At 39.0% G+C, this 20,516-nt stretch overlaps 2 protein-coding genes across 4 annotated transcripts; one reads left to right on the forward strand and one right to left on the reverse strand.

Annotated features, from left to right (window-relative positions):
- Positions 1 to 1,140: 1,140 nt before the first annotated feature.
- Positions 1,141 to 14,806, reverse strand: cnot2 (CCR4-NOT transcription complex, subunit 2). Of its 3 annotated transcripts, none has more exons than XM_048257689.1 (15): positions 14,726 to 14,806; positions 12,731 to 12,853; positions 12,426 to 12,498; positions 12,108 to 12,255; positions 11,743 to 11,925; positions 11,144 to 11,223; positions 8,879 to 9,004; positions 8,644 to 8,768; positions 5,911 to 6,031; positions 5,424 to 5,580; positions 4,221 to 4,282; positions 4,053 to 4,102; positions 3,664 to 3,764; positions 2,533 to 2,677; positions 1,141 to 1,445 (listed from the first exon to the last, which is right to left on the reverse strand). In XM_048257689.1, exons 2-15 carry the CDS (start codon positions 12,839 to 12,841, stop codon positions 1,359 to 1,361), a joined length of 1,569 nt encoding a protein of 522 aa, XP_048113646.1. In that variant the 5' UTR covers positions 12,842 to 12,853; positions 14,726 to 14,806; the 3' UTR covers positions 1,141 to 1,358. The 3 variants fall into 3 exon arrangements, with proteins under 3 accessions (XP_048113646.1, XP_048113645.1, XP_048113644.1); XM_048257688.1 differs by lacking the exon at positions 14,726 to 14,806 and adding an exon at positions 14,600 to 14,699; XM_048257687.1 differs by lacking the exon at positions 14,726 to 14,806 and adding an exon at positions 13,125 to 13,639.
- Positions 14,807 to 16,133: 1,327 nt separating this feature from the next.
- On the forward strand, positions 16,134 to 18,489 carry lrrc10 (leucine rich repeat containing 10). Its single transcript, XM_048257632.1, has one exon. The coding sequence runs from the start codon at positions 16,782 to 16,784 to the stop codon at positions 17,640 to 17,642; it is 861 nt and encodes a 286-aa protein (XP_048113589.1). The 5' UTR covers positions 16,134 to 16,781; the 3' UTR covers positions 17,643 to 18,489.
- Positions 18,490 to 20,516: the final 2,027 nt, after the last annotated feature.

Raw genomic sequence — 20,516 nt, forward strand, 5'->3', positions numbered from 1 at the left:
AAAAGAACTTGGAACGTGGCCAGAAAATACAAGATTGTTTTTTTTTTTAAGTAGTACTAGCAATTCTGCTTTACCTATGAAAGGCTGCCAATTTAAAAGCTGGTCATGAAACATCTCCGACCTGATCACTTTGGATTTAGATGTCCTTGGATAGCTTAAATCAGGCCTTCCTTTCAGTCTTGCGTAATTGTCTTGGTCATAAGTGCACAGGGTGACTGATGCAAACACTTGTCCATCACTTCCACCAATATCCTTTTTTTAACAACATAATGCCAACCTTGCTACCCTCATAAAAACGAGGCGGCAGGGCTTTTTTTTCTTTCCAAAATAGACATTGAATATATATAGATATCACTATATATATATATATATATATATATATATATATATATATATATATATATATATATATATATATATACACACACATATATATATATATATATATATATATATATATATATATATATATATATATATATATATACACTTATATATTATATATATACACATTCATACATACATATCTTTATTTATGTGATGTCCAAAAATTAAAAAATGTACACATTTATTACAAAATTGTAACAAAGACTGGAAAGTGTTTATCATTCAGTCTGCAATGATGACGCTTGGTGATTTCACAACCTTTCCATGAAGGATTGTCCACAGGTTGTGTGAAACGGTCACTTAAACGGTCTCTGGTTTGTAATGACTTGAGGTGGGCTGAGTAGCCTTTCAGATCAAGTTCCTCCACAGAGTGCTTCTGGGACCATACTGCTGAGTTGTGGGAATGTGTCACACTAATAGGTCAGGAAGAAGTAAAGATGAAAGAGAGAACTGAACATTTTCCCACGTAAAAAAAGGACAACTTTCGTGTTCCTTTATTATAAAGTAGAGCAACAATGAACACTGCATGTCTTCTAACCCATCGGTTTTGACAATGTTGTAATTGCTGTACTTCTCCGTGCTGCTGATTTCAGTTCTGTACGCTTTGAAAAACTAAAGCATACCGCTTTTGTTCCGTCACTTAGGCATGTGCTATACGGTCATTTCTTGTGCCTTGAGTCAGATGGTCATCTGGCTTGAGGCGTAAACAAAACACAGACCCTGCTGAAATGAAATGAGAAGTCAACATGGGGATGGGGGATTAAAAACTGAATGAATGGGATGCTGGAGAGTAGCATGGAGGTGGTGAGGCAGGGCCTTTCTCCCCTTTGGTGGTAATCCAGTCCAGCCATGCCCTTCCCAGTCCTTTACCAGGTTTGGTGTGGACTTTACAACCAGAAGCACTGAGCAGCAGTGGTCTTTGAGCGGGCCGCCCCTCTGCTTACACTCGCCATCTCAGCAGCAGGGCAGCTTCAGAAGGCCTGCTGTGCTGGGTTGTAGTTAAAGGTTGTTGGAACATGTGGCCGTTCCTCTAGCTTGTCATACTCAAGGTGAAATTCCTGGGAGATAGACATTTATACTGTAAACATGATCATTACTCAAATTCACACACTAAATTTCAAGCCACAAAAACATTTTGACAGTTTTATCGGATCATATACACTACTACATGACATGTATATCCCCTTTTGTGTAGCTGTAAATGGCGGATTTTTAAAAACAGAATATCAATATTGTCTACAATATTCACTCAAAAGCCAAAGTAATTACAATAAAAGTGTTTCACAGTAATGTCTGTGCATCTGAAGATGAAGTATTTAGTGTAGAATCAGTCAGCTGATATTTAGTCTGAAACAGGCAGTCACAAGAACCACTTAGCAGTCTGACTGGAAGATCCAATGAAGTACCCATCAAGCCAATTCAACCTGTGGGTTGTGCTTCAGGAAGCACTGGGGGACATTTTGGCAGACTAGAACTAGAATGTCAAAGGTCTACAAGGATGTAATCGCTGTAAGTGGATTTTGAGTACAAACCCATGTCAAATGTAAGGCATTGTTTCTAACTTATCTATTAATCAATGTCTTGATTATGACATTTATTTGATGGATAATTTTTTTTTACACAAAAAGACATTTTGTATTTGATTCAAAGTCTTTGAATGGCAAACATTGTGAATAACTGCTTTATGTGATACTATGAGGTTTATTACCATTTCTAAATGTTTGTACGTTGTTAACTGCAATGTTTCAAATATCTCTACTATCTACTGTATGAGTCATAACACAACACACAAACCAGTAAACTGAGTAATCCAAACAACTTATTATATGATCATATCTGCAGAATCGTGCATGTGAATACACTGCACTTTGAATACTGGGGAAAATTGTCAGAAATGCTCATACAACAAACTACTTTGATCTTTCAGTTTTTAATAAGTGACTAATTAACATAGTGTCTTAATTATCTTGACAACAAACAATTGTGATCATTTATTGTTGTCATTGCCATCTTTGCCAACAAAGATTAGAAGACATGGCACAGTTGGACTCTACAGTCCAGAGATCAGTTTTCTAGGCAACCTATCTCTATGCACTGCCTGGGGAAAAGAGTGTTGGGGAAGAAAAGCAAAGTCATTGGCTTTACCTTAGCTACCTTCCTCCAGTTAAGACAGTCAAAGAAGTAATAAGTCCCCCTCTCATAAGTGTTGGTCTTCAGTGTGGGCTCCATGCCTGGGGCCCTTGTGATCCAAACCCGCTCCTCCTTATGGTACCTCCAGTCCCTATTGAAACTTTAAGCACAGAAGGCCAAACAATACCAAAAATGATCTGTGAGCAATACTGTTTTTAAGCAGAAATGAGCTGACTGGCAACAAAGTCTGGTGTACATAACTGATCACATATCAGTTGGAATGTTTGCATAGATTGATGATGAGCAGTAATGGAGGCTACTTTGAAATTCTATACTTTGAATAGAATTGCTAATCTTTAGCCTTTATCTACTGAGTAAACAGGTTTGGAATCAGATGGATTCCAAAAAATAAGAAACTGCCCAACTAACTATTCTCCTACTCTACAATACTGTGCCAGATTTAATACCGCAAGCCCATGCCAAATTAAAAACGTGTGCACATGAGTTTAGACTTTCATTATACCCTCTACTCATGTCCAGATTGATAAATGCCACGCTTTGTGTGGAAACAACCAAATGCCTGTTTATGTTGTATGTTTGTCTCGTAAACTAAGGCCGAGGTGTCCATTCTTATACAGCTGGTCTTGACATATTCTATTAATGCATATCCAATATGGTGAACCAGTTCCAATTTCATTTAAAATATGCAGTTAGTACATAGTAAGCTTATTTTTATTGGGAAGTGTAAGCTCAGACCACGATTTGTACCATGATATACTGTTTTCTTTTTACTTTTTTATGATGGTGGACCAATCTGACTTTTCCAGTCCCGACTTTGGGTCAACTGATTCCAAGTACCTATTTGATACCAGCATTTTATTAGTGTTAAGACTAAATAACCATAACAATTAGACATAGAACTGTTTATTTAAAATATTTTTAGCTCCCTCCATGCAATGTTATCTCTCCTTTTAGCAAAAGTAGTGCAGATGCAAATTCAATTTAATAGATTGGGCCCATGAATTGGCTCCAGTGTCACTGATCCCAATCCAGCTATTTGAACCAGTATTATACTGATATCTGATATTGGATCGGTGCATTGCACCCCTGGCAACTTGTGAACATTTGGAACAAAACTATACTTACAGCTCTACTGCTGCTAGGAGTTGCAAGAGATCTCCTCCATTCATGTAATACAGGTAGAAAAGAAGATCTTCGCCATAACGAGCCAACTTTATGGCAGCCAGCTATTGGAGTAGAAACAGAGTGAATTAGAAATATTCCCTGTGATTTTAGGCATGTCTGTATTCAGCATATTCACTTTAAACTGAAAATAACCTAACATGCATAACTCCATAATCATGAGGAAACGCTGTTCACTGATTCTGCTATGTGTGACTGTGTTTTTAGTTTAAAACGTTCAAAATGACCTAGAAATACAGTAGCAACAGAATGTAAAGTAATGTAAACTACACATAGCCATTTAAAAACAAATAGGTTTACCAAATAACAAGCAAATACTATTGGACACATACCTTATCCCTTATGTGGATGTTGGTCAAGTACTCTGAAGGGACATGAAAGTCTTAAAAATAAAAATAAAAAAGTTGAACGGGTTTGACATGACATGAAATAATTTATGTTGAATAAGTTGATAAATGTGAAGCCTCCCATGGCTCAGAGTAGATAGGATCGGCTCTTACCAATGTCCTGTGGTCGACACGGTGCCGAGGCCCAAGGAGAGGCAAACTTGGGGTACAGATTTCTGTCAAAGGAGACTCTGGTTATGGTGACATGTTACTGTATTTGCAAAATAAATACAGAAATATTTCATTGCATAAAAATAAGTAACCTATGACCTTTGAAAAAACAACCGGTTAACTTAGAAGCATTGCATAGAAAACAACAGGCTAAGGGACTGTACGATATAGCGGGGAGGGAGGGCCGGTCACCAGACGATCGGGTTAAAAATGTTCTGCCTGGCCCTCCCCCCTGGTCAATTTTTTTTTTCCAGGGGTCTCCTCCCGGCTCAAAAAAATTCTCCTAGGCCCTCCCCCATACGTGAATCAAATAAAACTGGTCGAAAAATGGTTAAAACGGCCAGCAAATGTCATAAGCACACATACACACACACACGGGTAGGCTACACACCAGTGTTGCGCGGGTTTGGTCACAAGCGGCCCGCAGTCGCCCGATATTTTAATCAACCCGACCGCAACTCTATTTGCTCTAATATTCTCTAATATTAATTAGGACAAAATTATACCCGTCCGACCCGCTTATTTTACTGTATTGATGCTAGCCTTCTTGTGATATTTTAAGTAGGCCTATTTGTAGAAAATATATATTTAATTAATTTTAACTGACCCGCCCACAAATAACCCGAATATCATTAAAATATTTCGTTTATGACTCATAACCGCGGGTGACAAGCTTACGAGGGGGGTTGTGGGAGATTCAGGTAGGGTTGCGACTTTTTGGACTCGCCCACTCTGTCAAAGAGACGTGAATCATGTTTTGGCCTACAAACCTTTTAAAATATCGAAAACGGATCATTGATCAGGGAAAAAAAATATCATGGATCAGGAAAAAATAATTTTCCTCGGCCCTCTCCCCAGGCCAAAAAAATTCTCCTGGGCCTTCCCCTAAGGCATTTTCTGCGCATTCGCACTGCATGGAACTGGGGGCGATAATAGTTCCTCTGACTGCAGTTCCTATAACTATTTTAGCTTCTACTTCAGGGTAGGGTCTTTTCCCTGGACATAGAAACCATGACTGACATACTTACATATTGATTGGTCAAGTACAATAGCCAACTTAGCCAAGGCAGCAGAAGCAGTGTAAAGATCAGTGTAATTATGGCCATTATGAGGAGGTGGTGCATATATATCAAAAATAAATCTTACTCAGGTGAATTGAGATTGAGTCCTAGTGTTGTTAGGTCACTTCCTAGTGCCAAATGAACCATCCCAGGGTCTGTCTCGGCTGCCCGGATGAAGGTCAACAGTCCAATCATGCCAAACTGGTCTGTTACCATCCCAGAGGGAATGTTGGTCACCTTGCCTAAGAATCATAGTAGTGACAGATAAAAAAAAAAAATTAGCTGTCCATCTATGGTTAGCGTTATCTGTATTATTCCCTGTCTATCATATCACTACTACAGCTACAGCTACACTACATGACCAGGGAATTTACTCATGACATTTTCAATATTTATAGTGGTAAAAATATACTGTACATTTAATCAATATGTCGGATACATTGACATGTAACTTGCGACTTTGGTGTTCTAAACACCTTTCTCTACCAGCTATGTTACACAAGCATACAACTTTTTAATACTACCTACTAGAATGTACTCTTGTTTTAATGGTTTACTAGACAACAGCTCACCATCAGGTAAAACCTGAATTCCTTTCTTTTGCTGGTTGTTGTTCTGTGTTGATGATGCCTTATCACCAGGGAACTTGGGACCATCCACACTAGAACTGTTCTTGCCTGATGAGTTTAGATTCTGTTCAACGGAAAAAAGGGCATGTTAGACTCACTGTCATTAATCACAAACAATATGTTATGCATAACATGGCTCAGGGACACTATTAATCCTAAATGAAATACTTGTTAAGTATATCAAAAGTGTTTTAAGCCTGGTTCATATATGGAACCCAGGGCTGTTGAGAGGGAGGGAGGGCGATGCCCTGGTCAAAGTTGATGTGCGAAGCCTTGCTCATTCACATGCATGCACATGAATTGCATTTACACGCACCTTGCAATTCTAGTTCTTCTGCAAGTGTGATCTCTGTGCAATGCAGTTTTAATGCAGAGTATAAGCATCATCTTTGGTGTAACACAGTTGTGCTATGCTTCAGTGCAAATTTGCAAGTGCACAACCACTTAAGATTATAGTAGCAGTTAAGCTAATTACCAGATATACATAAATTCTACCTGGAAATATATAATATATTTGCATTAATGCATTTTGTTAAGTACATATTAAACTGCTAACAATATATTATTCCAAGATATTCCATGACTGCCCCACAAATGAAAAAATTCCCTAACTTTCCATGCCTGGAATAGACTTTATCAAATTTCCATGATATTCCAGAAATTCCATGACCCGTGGGAACCCTGTATATCACCATCCTGAAAACCAGTAGTTGCTGTTGATCAAAGGCATCAAAGCCACTTTGTCACCCTTGAGCATAAAAAAAAGAAATCCACCATCTGTGACCATACAAAATGTACTGTAAATTAACTTTGAGAAATAGACATGGCTTGTTTCACATCAAATGAAAGCTAAAATGGAAATCAAGCATGATAATAAAAAAAAAAAATAAGTGATACTATACAAAAGTTAGGTCCAATCTAAATATTTATTAGTATCGGATTGGACGACAGGGATTCCATGAGTGCTGATATCCTGCAACATCCCACACGACTTCCCTTGTGTGAGGAACCCCAGAGATGCGGGACTAGTGTAGGGGGCACCCTGGGATGAGAGAAGTATGGCTGGTGGGTGTATGAGATGCCAGTGTGCGCATGGGCACGGTTCACAAAGGGGAAGGTAGTGTGACGGAGTGCAGTCAGTATGGTTGAGTATGCGCTCCGACTGCCACATCAACAAGCCTGGATGCGCTCAAGCTGCAGGTTTGGTTCGTCTGGGTTTGAGGCCAGTGAGGTGACTGCTAGGGAGAGCACTTCGCTACATGAATAAACAAAGATTTCAGCTTCAACTGTCAAAAAAATTGGTCGGGATGCAAAGAAAAATCCTCAAGCTAAAATACAGGCAAGCAAGTGGGGTGACTGTTTCCACAATAAGGAGGGACTTGCACATAAACATGCAGCATGTTTCGGTTCTTAGAAAAAGTAATTTCTGTGCCAATGATGTCCCATTTACATTTACACTTTCTCATTTAGCAGCCACTTTTATGCAAAGCCACTTACAAAAATGAGGAAAAACATTCAAGCTCCAATGCATAGCAAACCTTAGGTAGCAATTAATACTACATCTATGCTGTGATACCTTTAATCCCTACCAATAAATAAATAATTACAAATAAATATGTCTTCTAAAAGAATGGTACACGTTTTTACAAATGCTGCCAGAGTGTGTGAACAAGAGCAGCAATGTATGTACACTACCAGTCAAAAGTTTGGACAGACCTACTCATTTATGGGTCTTTCTTTTTCCTCACTATTTTTTCATTGTAGAAGTCAAAACTCAAAGCTATAAAATAGCACAGGTAGGGTTATGTAGTGAACAAAGCAGAAGCATTGTTGATGACCATCTCATGAATCTGCTTATGATGATGCCAATGGTGGACCAAGCAGTCATGAAGGTAAACAAAGAATCTGATTCATGAAACATGACCCCATCTGTGTTATTTAGTTTAGTGAGTTTTTTGTTTTGTTCTACAATGCAAAAATAAAAAGTAAAAGAAAGAGCCATACATGAATGTGTCTAAAGGTGTGTCTAAACTTGACAGATAGTGTATACAAAGGTCCATTTTTGTAACCATTGCTTTTGTGTTCACATTATGTTAAGTGTTTCCCACAGAATTCAATTCTATTTGTGGTGGTAGGTTTACAGAATTAACTTGAAAGCAACAGTTTTTAACAAATTAGCACAGCGTGGCTGCAGCGATGCAGATTTAAGCACAATTTAGCCAGTCGATTTTTATGCCAACAATTGCAGGATTGTTAATGTTTTCTTTAAATGTGAATGTAGGTTTGTTGAGAGACAAGGAGAGGCTGCGCAAAGGTGTACATAGCGCTTCAAAGAACGAATTCCATACAATTTAAACAGTACAACATGGAAAATCATTGTGTGGTGGTCACTGTTGATATTGTGGTGGGCCGCCACAAATAAGCCAATGTATGGGAAACACTGATGTTAATTAATTCTAAATTCTCTCATTATAGGTGATTATGATGAGAAAGTGTGGTGGTTAATTTCATGATGGTTTGTCAATACTATGTTCGCTTGCTAATTAATACGTTTTCGAACAGAAAAAGAGTTTGGTATAAAGGCCAATTTGTAGTCCAGGTGACAAACATCACTTGTCACCTGGACAACACATTTGCTTTTAGGGTGCTTTTATATACAGGTACAGTATAACTTACTGATTTGCTGTCATCACTGGTTAATGTGGGATCCTTATAATTAGGCCCAGGAAGTGCAGGGAAGTCCTCATTGTGGATGGAGAAATCCTGAGACTGTTCATTTGATGGTTTAGTGACCATCCCAACTAAAGCCAAAAGAGACCATGTGTAATCAGATATCTATACAATCACCATTAAAATCAATAAAAAAAATGCACATACTAAATGTAAACATTACACATCCATGTATGCGTACCATAGGGGGCTCTCCCCGCCAGTGGGTTGTGCAATGGAGTAGGATTGCCACCTCCTTCCCTCCGAGTTCTGTCTGCCAAAGCTGGGAAGTCTGAAAGATCTAGTCCCGTCACATTTTCACTCCCATCTGTCACAGAATGAGAAACATAAAAAAAAAAAACTGTGTTACACAATTTAAACGTTGTCTCTTTAGCTTTGTTAATAGTAACTGGTAATAGGTCCAACAGCTTTTTCGTCCACAAACGTTTACTAGCGCGGCAAACCGGTTTTACCAATCATCTGCGTTTTAGTGAAGGTAAAAAAGAGAGTAATTAGTGTAGCTGTGCAGCCATATCATATAATCAAGGGTAACGTCTTCCAGGCCTCCACGAAAAATAGGATTTTGTAAGGTTGAGGGAGCAAGTGAGTAGTAGAATGCCAATTTTCTTATCGCTACTCTGAATTAGCCTGGTGCTACAGGCATGAGTAAGTGCAGAGCCAATAATAATTGAATAATTAATGCAAAAGATATTGTTAAAAATATCAGTAAAAGAAGCACACATTGTCTTTCTCCACTCTACTGTAGCTACTCCCTCTCTCACACAGCACAGCGCAACGCAGGACCAGAGACAGAGGGGGTAAGTGGAGTTTTGGCAGCACTGAATCAGGGCACAGTGTGGGTCAAGATGCAAGATGTTTGGATGGTTATCGTGTCTGAACTCAACAATAAAAACTCCCTATATGCAGTTCCCTTGCATAAAATGATTCCGCTGATTTTGAAACAACACGCCAAACACGGGTACGCAGTGGCTATTCAAAATGATGCAAAATTGATGTGCTGACACTGACACTTTGAATAGGTCAGGTTACTTAGGACTTGAGACTTTGAATAAACAAACGACAATTCCGACTGCAAGGTCCCAAATTGAAACGAGCGATTGGCAAATGGTCTTGAATTTAAGGACGTTTCAGAATGCCACACAGTTACAGCAACGAGTGGCAGACAGAGCGACATGTCACTTATGCTGCCAAAGACTGTTTTTGAGTCACATCGTTGCAAATCTCATATGATGATGCATCTTTCTACAAAATGGTCTTCTATATCAGGGGTTGTCAACCAGTGGTCTGCGGCCCACTTGTGGTCCATGAGGACAGTATTTTTATTCAGTGGTGGTCCAGGTGTTAAGTAATTAGTCAGAATGATGGTCCCTGGTTCCAAATCAGTTGAAAACCCCTGTTCTATATCATTAAGTTATTCAATAGGCTAAACATATAGCCTTACATCAAAGCTTTACATGTAGGCTTATGTCATTCTGATCAGCTACAGACAACGAGTGGCAGACAGAACGTGATGTCACTACAGATTGCTTTGGATTCAAATTGTTGCAAATTTCATACAATAATGCATCATTCCACAAAATGGTTTGTCCTCTCGATCAGGAAGTTATTCAATAAGCTTAACAATAAACATATAGCCTTAACTCAAAACAGCTGTTAGGCTTATGTCCTTTTGATCTGTAAAAATGTCACATGCAGCCATGCCTAAATTATGCTCACTGCACATTTATTATAGGCTAATGTATTATAATATAATATTCAGTATTCATTATTGAATGCTTAGCTGAAATGATGTTTTTCCCCCCATTTTTAAAGCAGGCATACCTGCGGGCATGTAATTGGGCTACGGGTTTTCTACAGTTTCTACATGTTTAAACAGGCACTGCACTAGTGACATTAATCAGGGATTCCAAACGTTACTTCCTACTTTACCTAAACTTTACAAACTGACAATAAACAGCATCGGCAGTCAGGAAACAATGTATGTGTGCCTACCTTTGCTGTAAATAAATTTACACATTCTACCAACTGCAATTTTTGATGTTTGCAGGCGTTGCTACTACCGTTTACCACAGCCACTTTCGATTTCAAAACTATAGCGTCATCCTCTCCCGTTGCTAATTGGGCAGGTAATCTGCCGACCAATGGAAACGTTAGTGAACGATGGTGTTCCAGGCTAGTATCTCCCTGAAAGAGAACTAAGTGAGCGTGGCCAGGCTAACTTTAAATAGCGGAAAAAAACAAAACGTTTTTTTATTACTTGCTGGGAGCAGTTGGACCCGGAGAAAGAATTATTGGCACGTTATTGCATCATGACTTAACAACCAGATACGTTTCTCTAACCATACTCACTCTTAAAAATGTGTGCCTTCACAATGTGTTTGAACTCAGAAGAGTCAGTAATGGAACCATGAATTGGGTCTGAGATTTCTGCTACTTGGACACTAACCTGTTCCGTTGAAGATATTACTTGATAGAGAGCTGTTCATCCCAAATGCCTGGTTCCTGTTCATTCCAAACCCAGACATACTATGGGAAACACAAATGATCGGCTATTAATGACAGCAACAGTCAAACCATTCCTTAAATAAAACAAGTTGGACACTTTCCAAGGCATGCATTAAGTATGTTTACAGACTGAAATGTTTCTTAAAACAGGGCTCAATCTAAAATTAACATTTCAAAATCACAGACTGAAACAGTCCCAGGCAAAAATACCTTACAGCCAGTTATTAATTTCTCAAACATTTGGTGTGTAAGAGACTATTTGCCAAATCATTTTGAGCTTATTCTTAAACTATTACATATAGCATGCATAAATAGGCTACATTAAATACATTTCAATTAATGGCCTACCCTCGTACTATTTTATAGAACATGCAGAAGACCAACCCATTAACAAACTCCAATAGACTTGACCTATTAGGCATAGTCATAGTGCAATGTGCAAATGTAGAGGTTTTGGTGTCATTCATGCTTTCCCAACATGCATTGTGTGTGTGTGTGTGTGTGTGTGTGTGTGTGTGTGTGTGTGTGTGTGAGCTTCACCTGTTGATGGTGAATGGCTGGCGTGCTGGCTGCTGCTTGGGCATGCAGATGATGCTGGGCGAGCTACGGTTGGGGCTGCCCAGTCCTGAACTACCCATGCTGTTGGTCCTGCCACTCATGCCCAGGCCAGGGCCAACTTGCGAGTGGTTAATCATGTTTCTGGTGTTCATGGGCAGGATCCCTCTGTTGACCACACCAGGATTTTGGGGTGAAAATTCTGGTTATGAATAAACAATATCTACAACAATTCTGATAGTTGTGTGCACTTTCATAGAAGGATCTTGTCTTTTAACCTTTTAACATCTTTAAGAGAATGAGCCCCTACAACAAGGCATTCAACTCCATAATAAACTAATAATACTTACCTGTTAGGTGAGGGTGGAGTATGGAGGGACACTGTTGGAACCCCTGTTGTTGGAGTAATATGGCTCGGTAGTTGGACGCTTTGTGTTAGGCTGCGATTTAGTTGTGGGGTATTATTGCTCATGCCCCTTATAGAGAACCCTAGTGCGCCTGGAACAGACAACAAACTACTGTGAGTTTACCAACAAAACTGACTAAATTTAATGAGCAGCAAACTAGATGGCAATGTGTAGCAATCACTGTAAGACATCCACAGAGGATTAATTGAAAGCCAGTTAACTGAAGAGGTTCAGACAGATAACGTGCAAGGTTTGACTTACTTTGGGGCCCGTATAGACTTGCACCCAGTTGTGACAACTGTCCTGATGATGAGGGTGAAGGAGATGCAAGCATCTAGAGAGGACACAACAGAGATGTTCGTTACACCACAGCATAATAGACTCTCTCCCTACTGGAAAAGTCATCCCATAGAATATCAGGCGCTAACACTGCACTTATACATATACTTGACATATATAAGCTACTGTAACTAATGTGAGGCAACACTAACCTAATATTTTACTTTTTATGTTTGATCTTATAAGAACACGAAATAATAAGGACACACAGGCCTAGCTGTACTTACGTCTTTTTCTGATCGATGCTGAAACATTGATGGCTGGCCATAGTACATACTGTCATCAGGGTAGTCACTATCGACTCCCTCTCCAAACTTCTTTCTTGTAGCACTAAACATGCCGTTTGTCACCTAGTAATACAATGTTGAGTCAGTTGGTCTTATTAATTGATCTTCAAAAAAAAAAAAAAAGATTATTAAATTAAAAACAGCACAACATAAGCCCAGAGAACAGGTTTTACATTTTATAACAGTCAAAGTTATAAAATTAGGCCTAATACATGCCTTATAAAATATATGTATTAATAAGTGACACTAGCACTATAAATCACATGAAAAATGATGGATTGTGTATGATTGTGTAATTCAAGACTAAAAAAGATAGAAGGGAACACTAGAAAACCTGCAAGCTTGATCTCATTCTGCAGAAGAGGCCTAGTACTCCATTACAGGGTCTAGTACTCCATTACAGGGCCTAGTACTCCATTAGAAATGAGGAAAAGTGAAACTCAATGTCTGACATAACTCATTAAAACCACTACAGGTCAAACATGTTCATTATTTGTAATACAAACCATCATTAACAATGATCTTATTTTATTCATTTTATGATTGATATGTCAACAGGGACCCCCAAGCTCTCTAAAGGTGGGGCAAAATATTTTTTTCTGAAACAAATAAATAAAATTCATGCCGTAGAGGGGTAATTATAGGAGACCGTTATTAAGATACATTGTAAACTGGAGTTCGCCTAAGCATCTAAATGCTACATCATCTATATTCCTTACTCATGGGTATACTGAAGAAAGCATTAATCCATCTGTTTGTTATGGAAATATGGCGAACACTAAAATTGATTCAATTGAATCAATTGTCTGACCAGCCATAACAACAAATGAGTTGTAACATCAGTATACACCAGCCGGTAATCATAATAAATAATACTATTTGTTTAAAGTTAGGGCATCCTTCACCTACACCGGCTTTGATCAAGTTAACTGATGGTAACTTAAAATAGGACTGAATTATCACTCTTAACATAATAATAACGTGGACTCCTCTGGGTTGATACCAAATCGGAGACTGCAAATGCAACATGCTAACTCTTTGTAACACACAATAGGTAAAGTAGTGAACATGCAAATGGCAGCTACTACAAATGCAGATGCCATATAAGCTAGTAAACTACTTAACTACGAAAGCAGCCACCACACTACAATCATCAAGGTAGTACTCTGCAATAAAGAAAAGTTATCTAACCATGTTGAGGCTTCAGTGGAATTAAGCTAACTCACAAAGCTAAGGTAGCTGAAATGTCCAGTGACAGTGGGCTAACGTTAGCTGCCACTGTTTTTAGGACCCATCAAAATACTGTCATACCAAATTAAACCAAACACGATTACAATCCAGCATAAGTGACAGAGCTGCAGTGACTAACTTGACAAGCTGATTGCCTCACTAACTAAAAACATAACTACTGGTTATATTCGAATTCATATAAAACATTACACAACCCCATCATAACAGATAGCCCAGATCAACAGTAGTTACGTTGCTAACTAGCTAAACACCAAGCTATGGATGGGACAAGTGCCGAGGCAGCTATGGCAAGATAGCTATCGGATAATGCAACTGGTCCGCGTGACTCCAACTAAGTTTCTTCATCAGCTGTTAGGGCAGTAAGTTAATGTGAGTTTAAATAGTTCACACTAGTTCACACTACGATCGTCTTTTACTAAACAGATATTTCGAAATGCAAGGCCTGCTTCGAGGCAATACTTCGTAAGCATGCTAACAGTAGCTAACTAGCTAGCTATCAAGCTAACCAGGTACCTCAGACAAAACTGTTATTTCTAATGCTCAGAAATGTTTACTCACTTCACTCACTCCGATTATACATCACTCGCAATTTGACTACAAACGGCTCTGAATGACCATGTAGCAATTGTGTCCCTCCACCTAAAAGCGTGAACGTTTTGGATAAAAGAAAGACATGGAACTCACCACATCAATTTCCCTTCTCGCAGATCCAAGATGGCTGTGGATTCTACGATAGAGAATCCTGGGTGAGCACCCTTTACCCTTTGACCCCATCATAACATTATACATGACCTTCACACTCCTTCAATGAGTATTGCTGTGATGTTGCATCTAGTGTCTACTTTTCTTTAATAACACACACACACACACACACACACACAGAGACACACAGACACACACAGTAGGCTATAGCCTAGGCCTACATGACCTCTTGGTTTGATACATTTCCCCTAGACATCATTTGGACATAGACACTAGGCCTGCACCACTCTAGATTGACAGTCCAATTTCCAAGCTTCTTGGGAAAAACAGGGGATTCACAGAGAGGATGTCTGTGATTATTCTTTGATGAAGCCTAAACATTTCACAAAAAATGATGTACCGAAGAAGAGTGTATATTCAATGAAGACAAGCATCTTCTTGATCCCAGGTTCACTTTCCAAACATTCAACGCAACTTCATATTTGTCTTACATATTTTAATTAAACTATATATAAATTATATAATTGTGATATAAATTCGATATTACAAATTTGTTCAGTTTATGACTTGCTGATTTCAGTCATAGCCTCAGGGTGATTCAGAAATTAATGCTTCTGTTATCTTAATGCTTCTGTTATCTATCACATGTCATGAAATAAAGGCAAGGTATAAAGGATGCATGCACATTGTTTCCTTTTTGATCATGTCTTTTGTTAAAGACTTTGGCACAATGCTGCATTATTTGTTATGGTTTCTGATTTATTGTAATTTAAAGGAATTTATTGACTTGTTTGTTTGTTTGTCTTTGTCTTCTTTGACGTCTTTGTTTTGCTCATATTTCTGTAACATGATGCAGTTTGAGCATGTATGATAAAAAAAGACAAGCCACTTATTGGACATTATCTACATTTTCTTTCTTATCAGTTTCCATGTGGGACAGAGGCCCTTGCAGGGATGCTCTTATGAGCTATAAGTGGTAGCAGCTAAAAACAGTCTATCAGCATAAGCTAAGGACCTGAGACACAGCCCTGATAAAGAAAACAGAATTCCTCTGTTTTATCAACTTGGAAAATTGCTGTAATAACAGTACTAAAGATATTAATAAATGCAGCACACCATCAGGACAGAATAAAGGGTGGTTAAGCAGTCACTGAGATGTTTGAGTATAGCTGTTTTGCTGATACCACAGAGACACATTCACTGAAGTTGTTTTGTTTGTTCCTTTGATTTTGCTGTTAAACATTTTATAACTTTAATGATTTGAAGAGGTGTCGGCTAATTCAAGACAAAATATGTCACCATTGTTCAGCGTGAGGCCATGTGACTTTTGACTGCTCTTAAGCCCTTTCAATGCCATCACCAAACACTTACAGCAGGAGGGTAGCAACAGTCCTCTACCCACAGAGGTGCAGTGCAAAACCAAACTCTCGCACTGTCAAATGCAGCAGCAAAGAGTTTGGGAGTCAAACTTTATTAGTGTAATGTCAACATGGAATGAGAAAATGTGTGCTTATAGGACACATAATTCAGATTGTTGACATCCTTTTGGAAAAGAGGTGCATTATTTGATGGGATTGATTTGGGATCGCTAGTTGGCTCTGGGACAATCCTACCAAAGGGTTAAGTGTGAGTCTGGTTGCTGGCAGGACCCTGTGGCAGTGGGAAGGAGTTTGCTGTTAGGAAGGAGTTTACTGTTCGATCATCATTTGCATATTTTAGGCATAGGAACCAAGGAAACAGTGGTCTTAGCAGGTCTCATGAAGAAGGATACATTTTTCCCCACTGAACCTTTTACAAGAGCAGAGAACAGAGGAGAATGTTGATGTAAATGCCAACATCTGGAACTTTTCTGAAGAATTAACTCTGGAATAAACTTATATGGAATCATCCACATTAGTAAGTAGTGACAATGGAAAGGAATTCATTTTGAGCTTATACAAGTCAGAACTATGTAGACATGAGAACAGCATCTAAATGAGACATTTTCGATCTTTTTCTTGAAACTTGACTTTTAAAACAATGCATTTTAGTGGGTAGAATGGGTAATGTCCTGCGTGGTATTGTGGCCTTCATACCCACAGAGCGCTGTCAGCAATTCTTGGTGGGTGACATTAAGGAGATGCCCTTGGATTGTACACTGGATCTGAGTTGCCGCCAGTTAAGACACTTTCCAAACAGAATCTGTGTTTTTAATGAGCTGGTTAAGCTGTACCTAAGTGACAACCATCTGAGCAGCCTTCCGCCAGATTTGAAAAGATTGTGCAAGCTACAACTGCTGGCCCTGGACTTCAACTGCTTTGAAGAGTTTCCTGTTGCTATATGTAGCTTGCCAGAGCTTAATATTCTTTACCTTGGTAACAACCGTTTGGCTGATCTTCCTCAGGAAATGACAAAACTGAAAGAGCTGAAGACCCTGTGGTTGGAGAGTAACTGCCTCACTATTTTTCCCGACGTGATTTGTCAGCTCCCAAACCTCAAGACACTCCATCTGGGCTACAACCAAATCCGTACCTTGCCCACTGAGTTAAGCGGGCTGGAAGAGCTGCGCAGTATTTGGCTGGCAGGCAACTTGCTGAGTGAGTTTCCAACAGTGCTACTAGAGATGCACTTCCTGGAAGTGATTGATGTGGACCGCAATCGCATTCGTCACTTTCCCTGCCTGTCCCATTTGCAAGCGCTGAAGCTAATTATATATGACCATAACCCCTGTGTGAATGTACCAGTGGTTGGAGAGGGTGTAAGACGAGTTGGCCGCTGGGCAGACTGCGATGATGATGAGGATGATGAGGATATGGGAAAAGTGCTGTCAGAGCCTTTTGGGGAGGCAAAGGAGCATATTCCAGAAAATGACACAAAATCAGAGACAGTGGTAGCCCCTGACCTCAATGAACTTTTGTAGTAGTCAAGCAAATCAGTAATCAGAATGTTAATTGTATTATTTTTGTTGGTATGCCCAAAAATCAAATCTAATTTACAAATAGTAAAGTAACCCTTCATGCAACTGATTTGGACACAAATCATGATACATTTTTGCATGATACATTTATTGCATTTGATTAAATTATTTTACGAAACCATATGCAATATTGTCTAGGTAAATATATTCAAGGATGCAAAAGTGACACAAACATCTTTGATTTAAATAAATTGTTTTCAGAACATTCTTCCTCAACAGACCTGTGTGCAGCATTAATGGATGACTTAACCTACATTACGGTGTATTTGTAATCTTGATTCCTGTATAATTCTTGACAGATTTTAGCCTGGGAATACCCATACGACCTTTCGACAAATTTGGGATTTGCTCTGCTGGTCCGCCTGGTCAAGAGGCCATTGAAGCCCATTTCCAATGTCCCTAAAACATGGGCACGCAAATACAATCGCTAATTCGGCATGGACGTGTATTTTTTGGGGATAGAGTAAGCAACTGCATTTCAAACCTTCATTTACAAGATTGCTACACTTTTGAAATTATTTGTTTAACGTAGAGTTTAATGTACCAATTTAAGTTTACTTTCACTGCTAGTTAAGCCCCTGTTGGAAGTCATAGGTCAATGAATCTTTTCCAGACCCATAGTACAAGTGTGACAGCCTGGGTAGACAGATTTGGGGGTGAGCTTTGAATTATGCATTTTTATGATCTTCTCATTTTTGTGTTTTTTCTTTGTTGATGAGCCCCTGACTTCCTTATCTCTGTAAATGTATAATATATATATGAATAACAATAACAACAATTATAATAATAATGATGGTTGTTGTTGTTGTTATTATTATATAATAAATACAGCAGAAATACAAGTGATTCTAATTAAAGAAGTAATACTGTAAGTAACCATGATGAACATGCTAGATTTGTAGATTTCTTAGGTTTTTATATTCCTTTTCAAGTCTGGAGGGGTTCTGAAGAGGTTCACAATGCCGTATCTGGTGGGACAAAAAGATTTTCCATCCATGGTGTTGAGGTTCATGGCTGGTATTTGTGCGGATCATACTGAAGAGGATCCTTATGAGCAGGCAGGCAGTGCTGTTCTTCAGGAGGTTGTGGGAGCATGATGAGGTCTATGTACTGTAGGGCCTTAAATGTGAGAAGCAGGATTTTAAATTTAATTTAAAACTATAGGCAACATGGAAGCCAGTGAAACTGGATGAGCAGAGGTGTAAGATGCTGGTTGATTTGGAGGGCATGATGATCCTTTCTGCAGAGTTTTTAATTAGAGCCTGTGAAGTAGGCTAGTTTATTAAGGATGCCAGACAGGATGGAATAGTCAGGCCTAACATTGACCAGCACTTTTGCACCATGCTGAGAGATGGCTGGGCGACGTAATCTTGCAATATTCCGTAGATGAAAAAAAAGGTACTGGGAGAAACATGTATGCTGTGGAAGAAACAAATGCTCTTGCAGCAAGGTATAGGTCGTTGGAGAGGGTGAAAGTGTGTTGGCTGGAGCCAACAATCAGTTCAGTTGTATAGTATAGTAGTATAGTATAGAGTCTTTTTTGTCCTATTCTGTTAGTAATTCATAGTCATCATAAATAATACTAAGCTAACATTATACGGATGTCTTGAAAACAGGCGATGATCGTGCTATAGGCGAAAGAGAGTAAGAGTATTTTAGGCCTAGGCCTATTATGTGTTTATATATAAGTATAAGTGTATATATACTCTTTTGATCCCGTGAGGGAAATTTGGTCTCTGCATTTATCCCAATCCGTAAATTAGTGAAACACACACAGTGAACACACAGCTGTGAAGCACACACTAACCCAGAGCAGTGAGCTGCCTGCTACAGTGGCGCTCTCGGGGAGCAGTGAGGGGTTAGGTGCCTTGCTCAAGGGCACTTCAGCCGTGGATGTAGGCATGGGAGAGCAGTTCTCAACCACTTCCCCCACCCACATTTTTCCTAGTGGGCCAGGGATCGAACCGGCAACCCTTCGGTTCCAAGCCCAAAGCCAGTAGGCCACCGCTGCCCCAATACAATATAATATACAACCCCAAAACAGAAAAAGTTGGGACGTTGTGTAAAATGTGAATAAAAACAGAATGTAATAATCTGCAAATCTCTTAAACTCATATTTAGTTGCAAAAAGGACACAGACAACATATCAAATGTTGAAAATGACAAATTTGACTACTTCATGGAAAATATATGTTAATTTTGAATTTGATACCAGCAACATGTTTAAAAAAAGATAAAGAAAACAAAAGGAAGAATGTTTCACAACTAATTAGGGTAACTGGCAACACGATTGGGTATGAAAAAGAGCATCCCAGAGAGGTAGGGTCGCTTAGAAGTAAAGATGTAGGGGTATTCATCACTCTGTGTAAACCTATGTGCACAAATGATGAAACAATGTCGTTTTAATGCTTCTTAACATGAAATTGTGACGTATTTAGGGAGTTCATCATCTACAGGACATAATATTATTAAAATATTCAGAGAGTCCAGAGAAATCTTTGCAAACAGGGGAAATAGCTGAAAAACAAATTGGATGGCCGTGGTCTTTTGGACCCTCAGATGGCACTGCATCAACACCTGTTTCCAGACCTGTCATTGTATGGGCTCAGGAAAACCTCTGATAACCATTGTCTACGTGCCCAGTTTGATACTCAATTCAAAAACTGCAGCCAAAATTGTAACAGCTAAAATAGTATTGAGACAGGATACAGAAAATACCACCTTCTTATCTGGGCCTGAGCTTGTTTAAAATGGACTGAGGTAACGTGGAAAAAGGTCCTGTGGTTAGACCAATCAAAGTTTGCCATTCTTTTTGGA

The sequence above is a fragment of the Alosa alosa genome, chromosome 11 (genome assembly GCF_017589495.1).
Source record: "Alosa alosa isolate M-15738 ecotype Scorff River chromosome 11, AALO_Geno_1.1, whole genome shotgun sequence".
In the NCBI taxonomy this organism is placed as follows: domain Eukaryota; kingdom Metazoa; phylum Chordata; class Actinopteri; order Clupeiformes; family Clupeidae; genus Alosa; species Alosa alosa.

Bases quoted from the DNA above. Each gene is read 5' to 3' on its own strand.
- cnot2 (XM_048257687.1), bottom strand. The intron at 11,926-12,107 runs GTAAGTATTATT...TGTGGTCAACAG, and splicing joins ACTCCACCCTCACCTAACAG to AGGGATCCTGCCCATGAACA. The intron at 6,032-8,643 runs GTAAGTTATACT...TCCGTTGAACAG, and splicing joins CCAGTGATGACAGCAAATCA to AATCTAAACTCATCAGGCAA.
- lrrc10 (XM_048257632.1), top strand. From the start codon at position 16,782: ATGGGTAATGTCCTGCGTGGTATTGTGGCCTTCATACCCACAGAGCGC.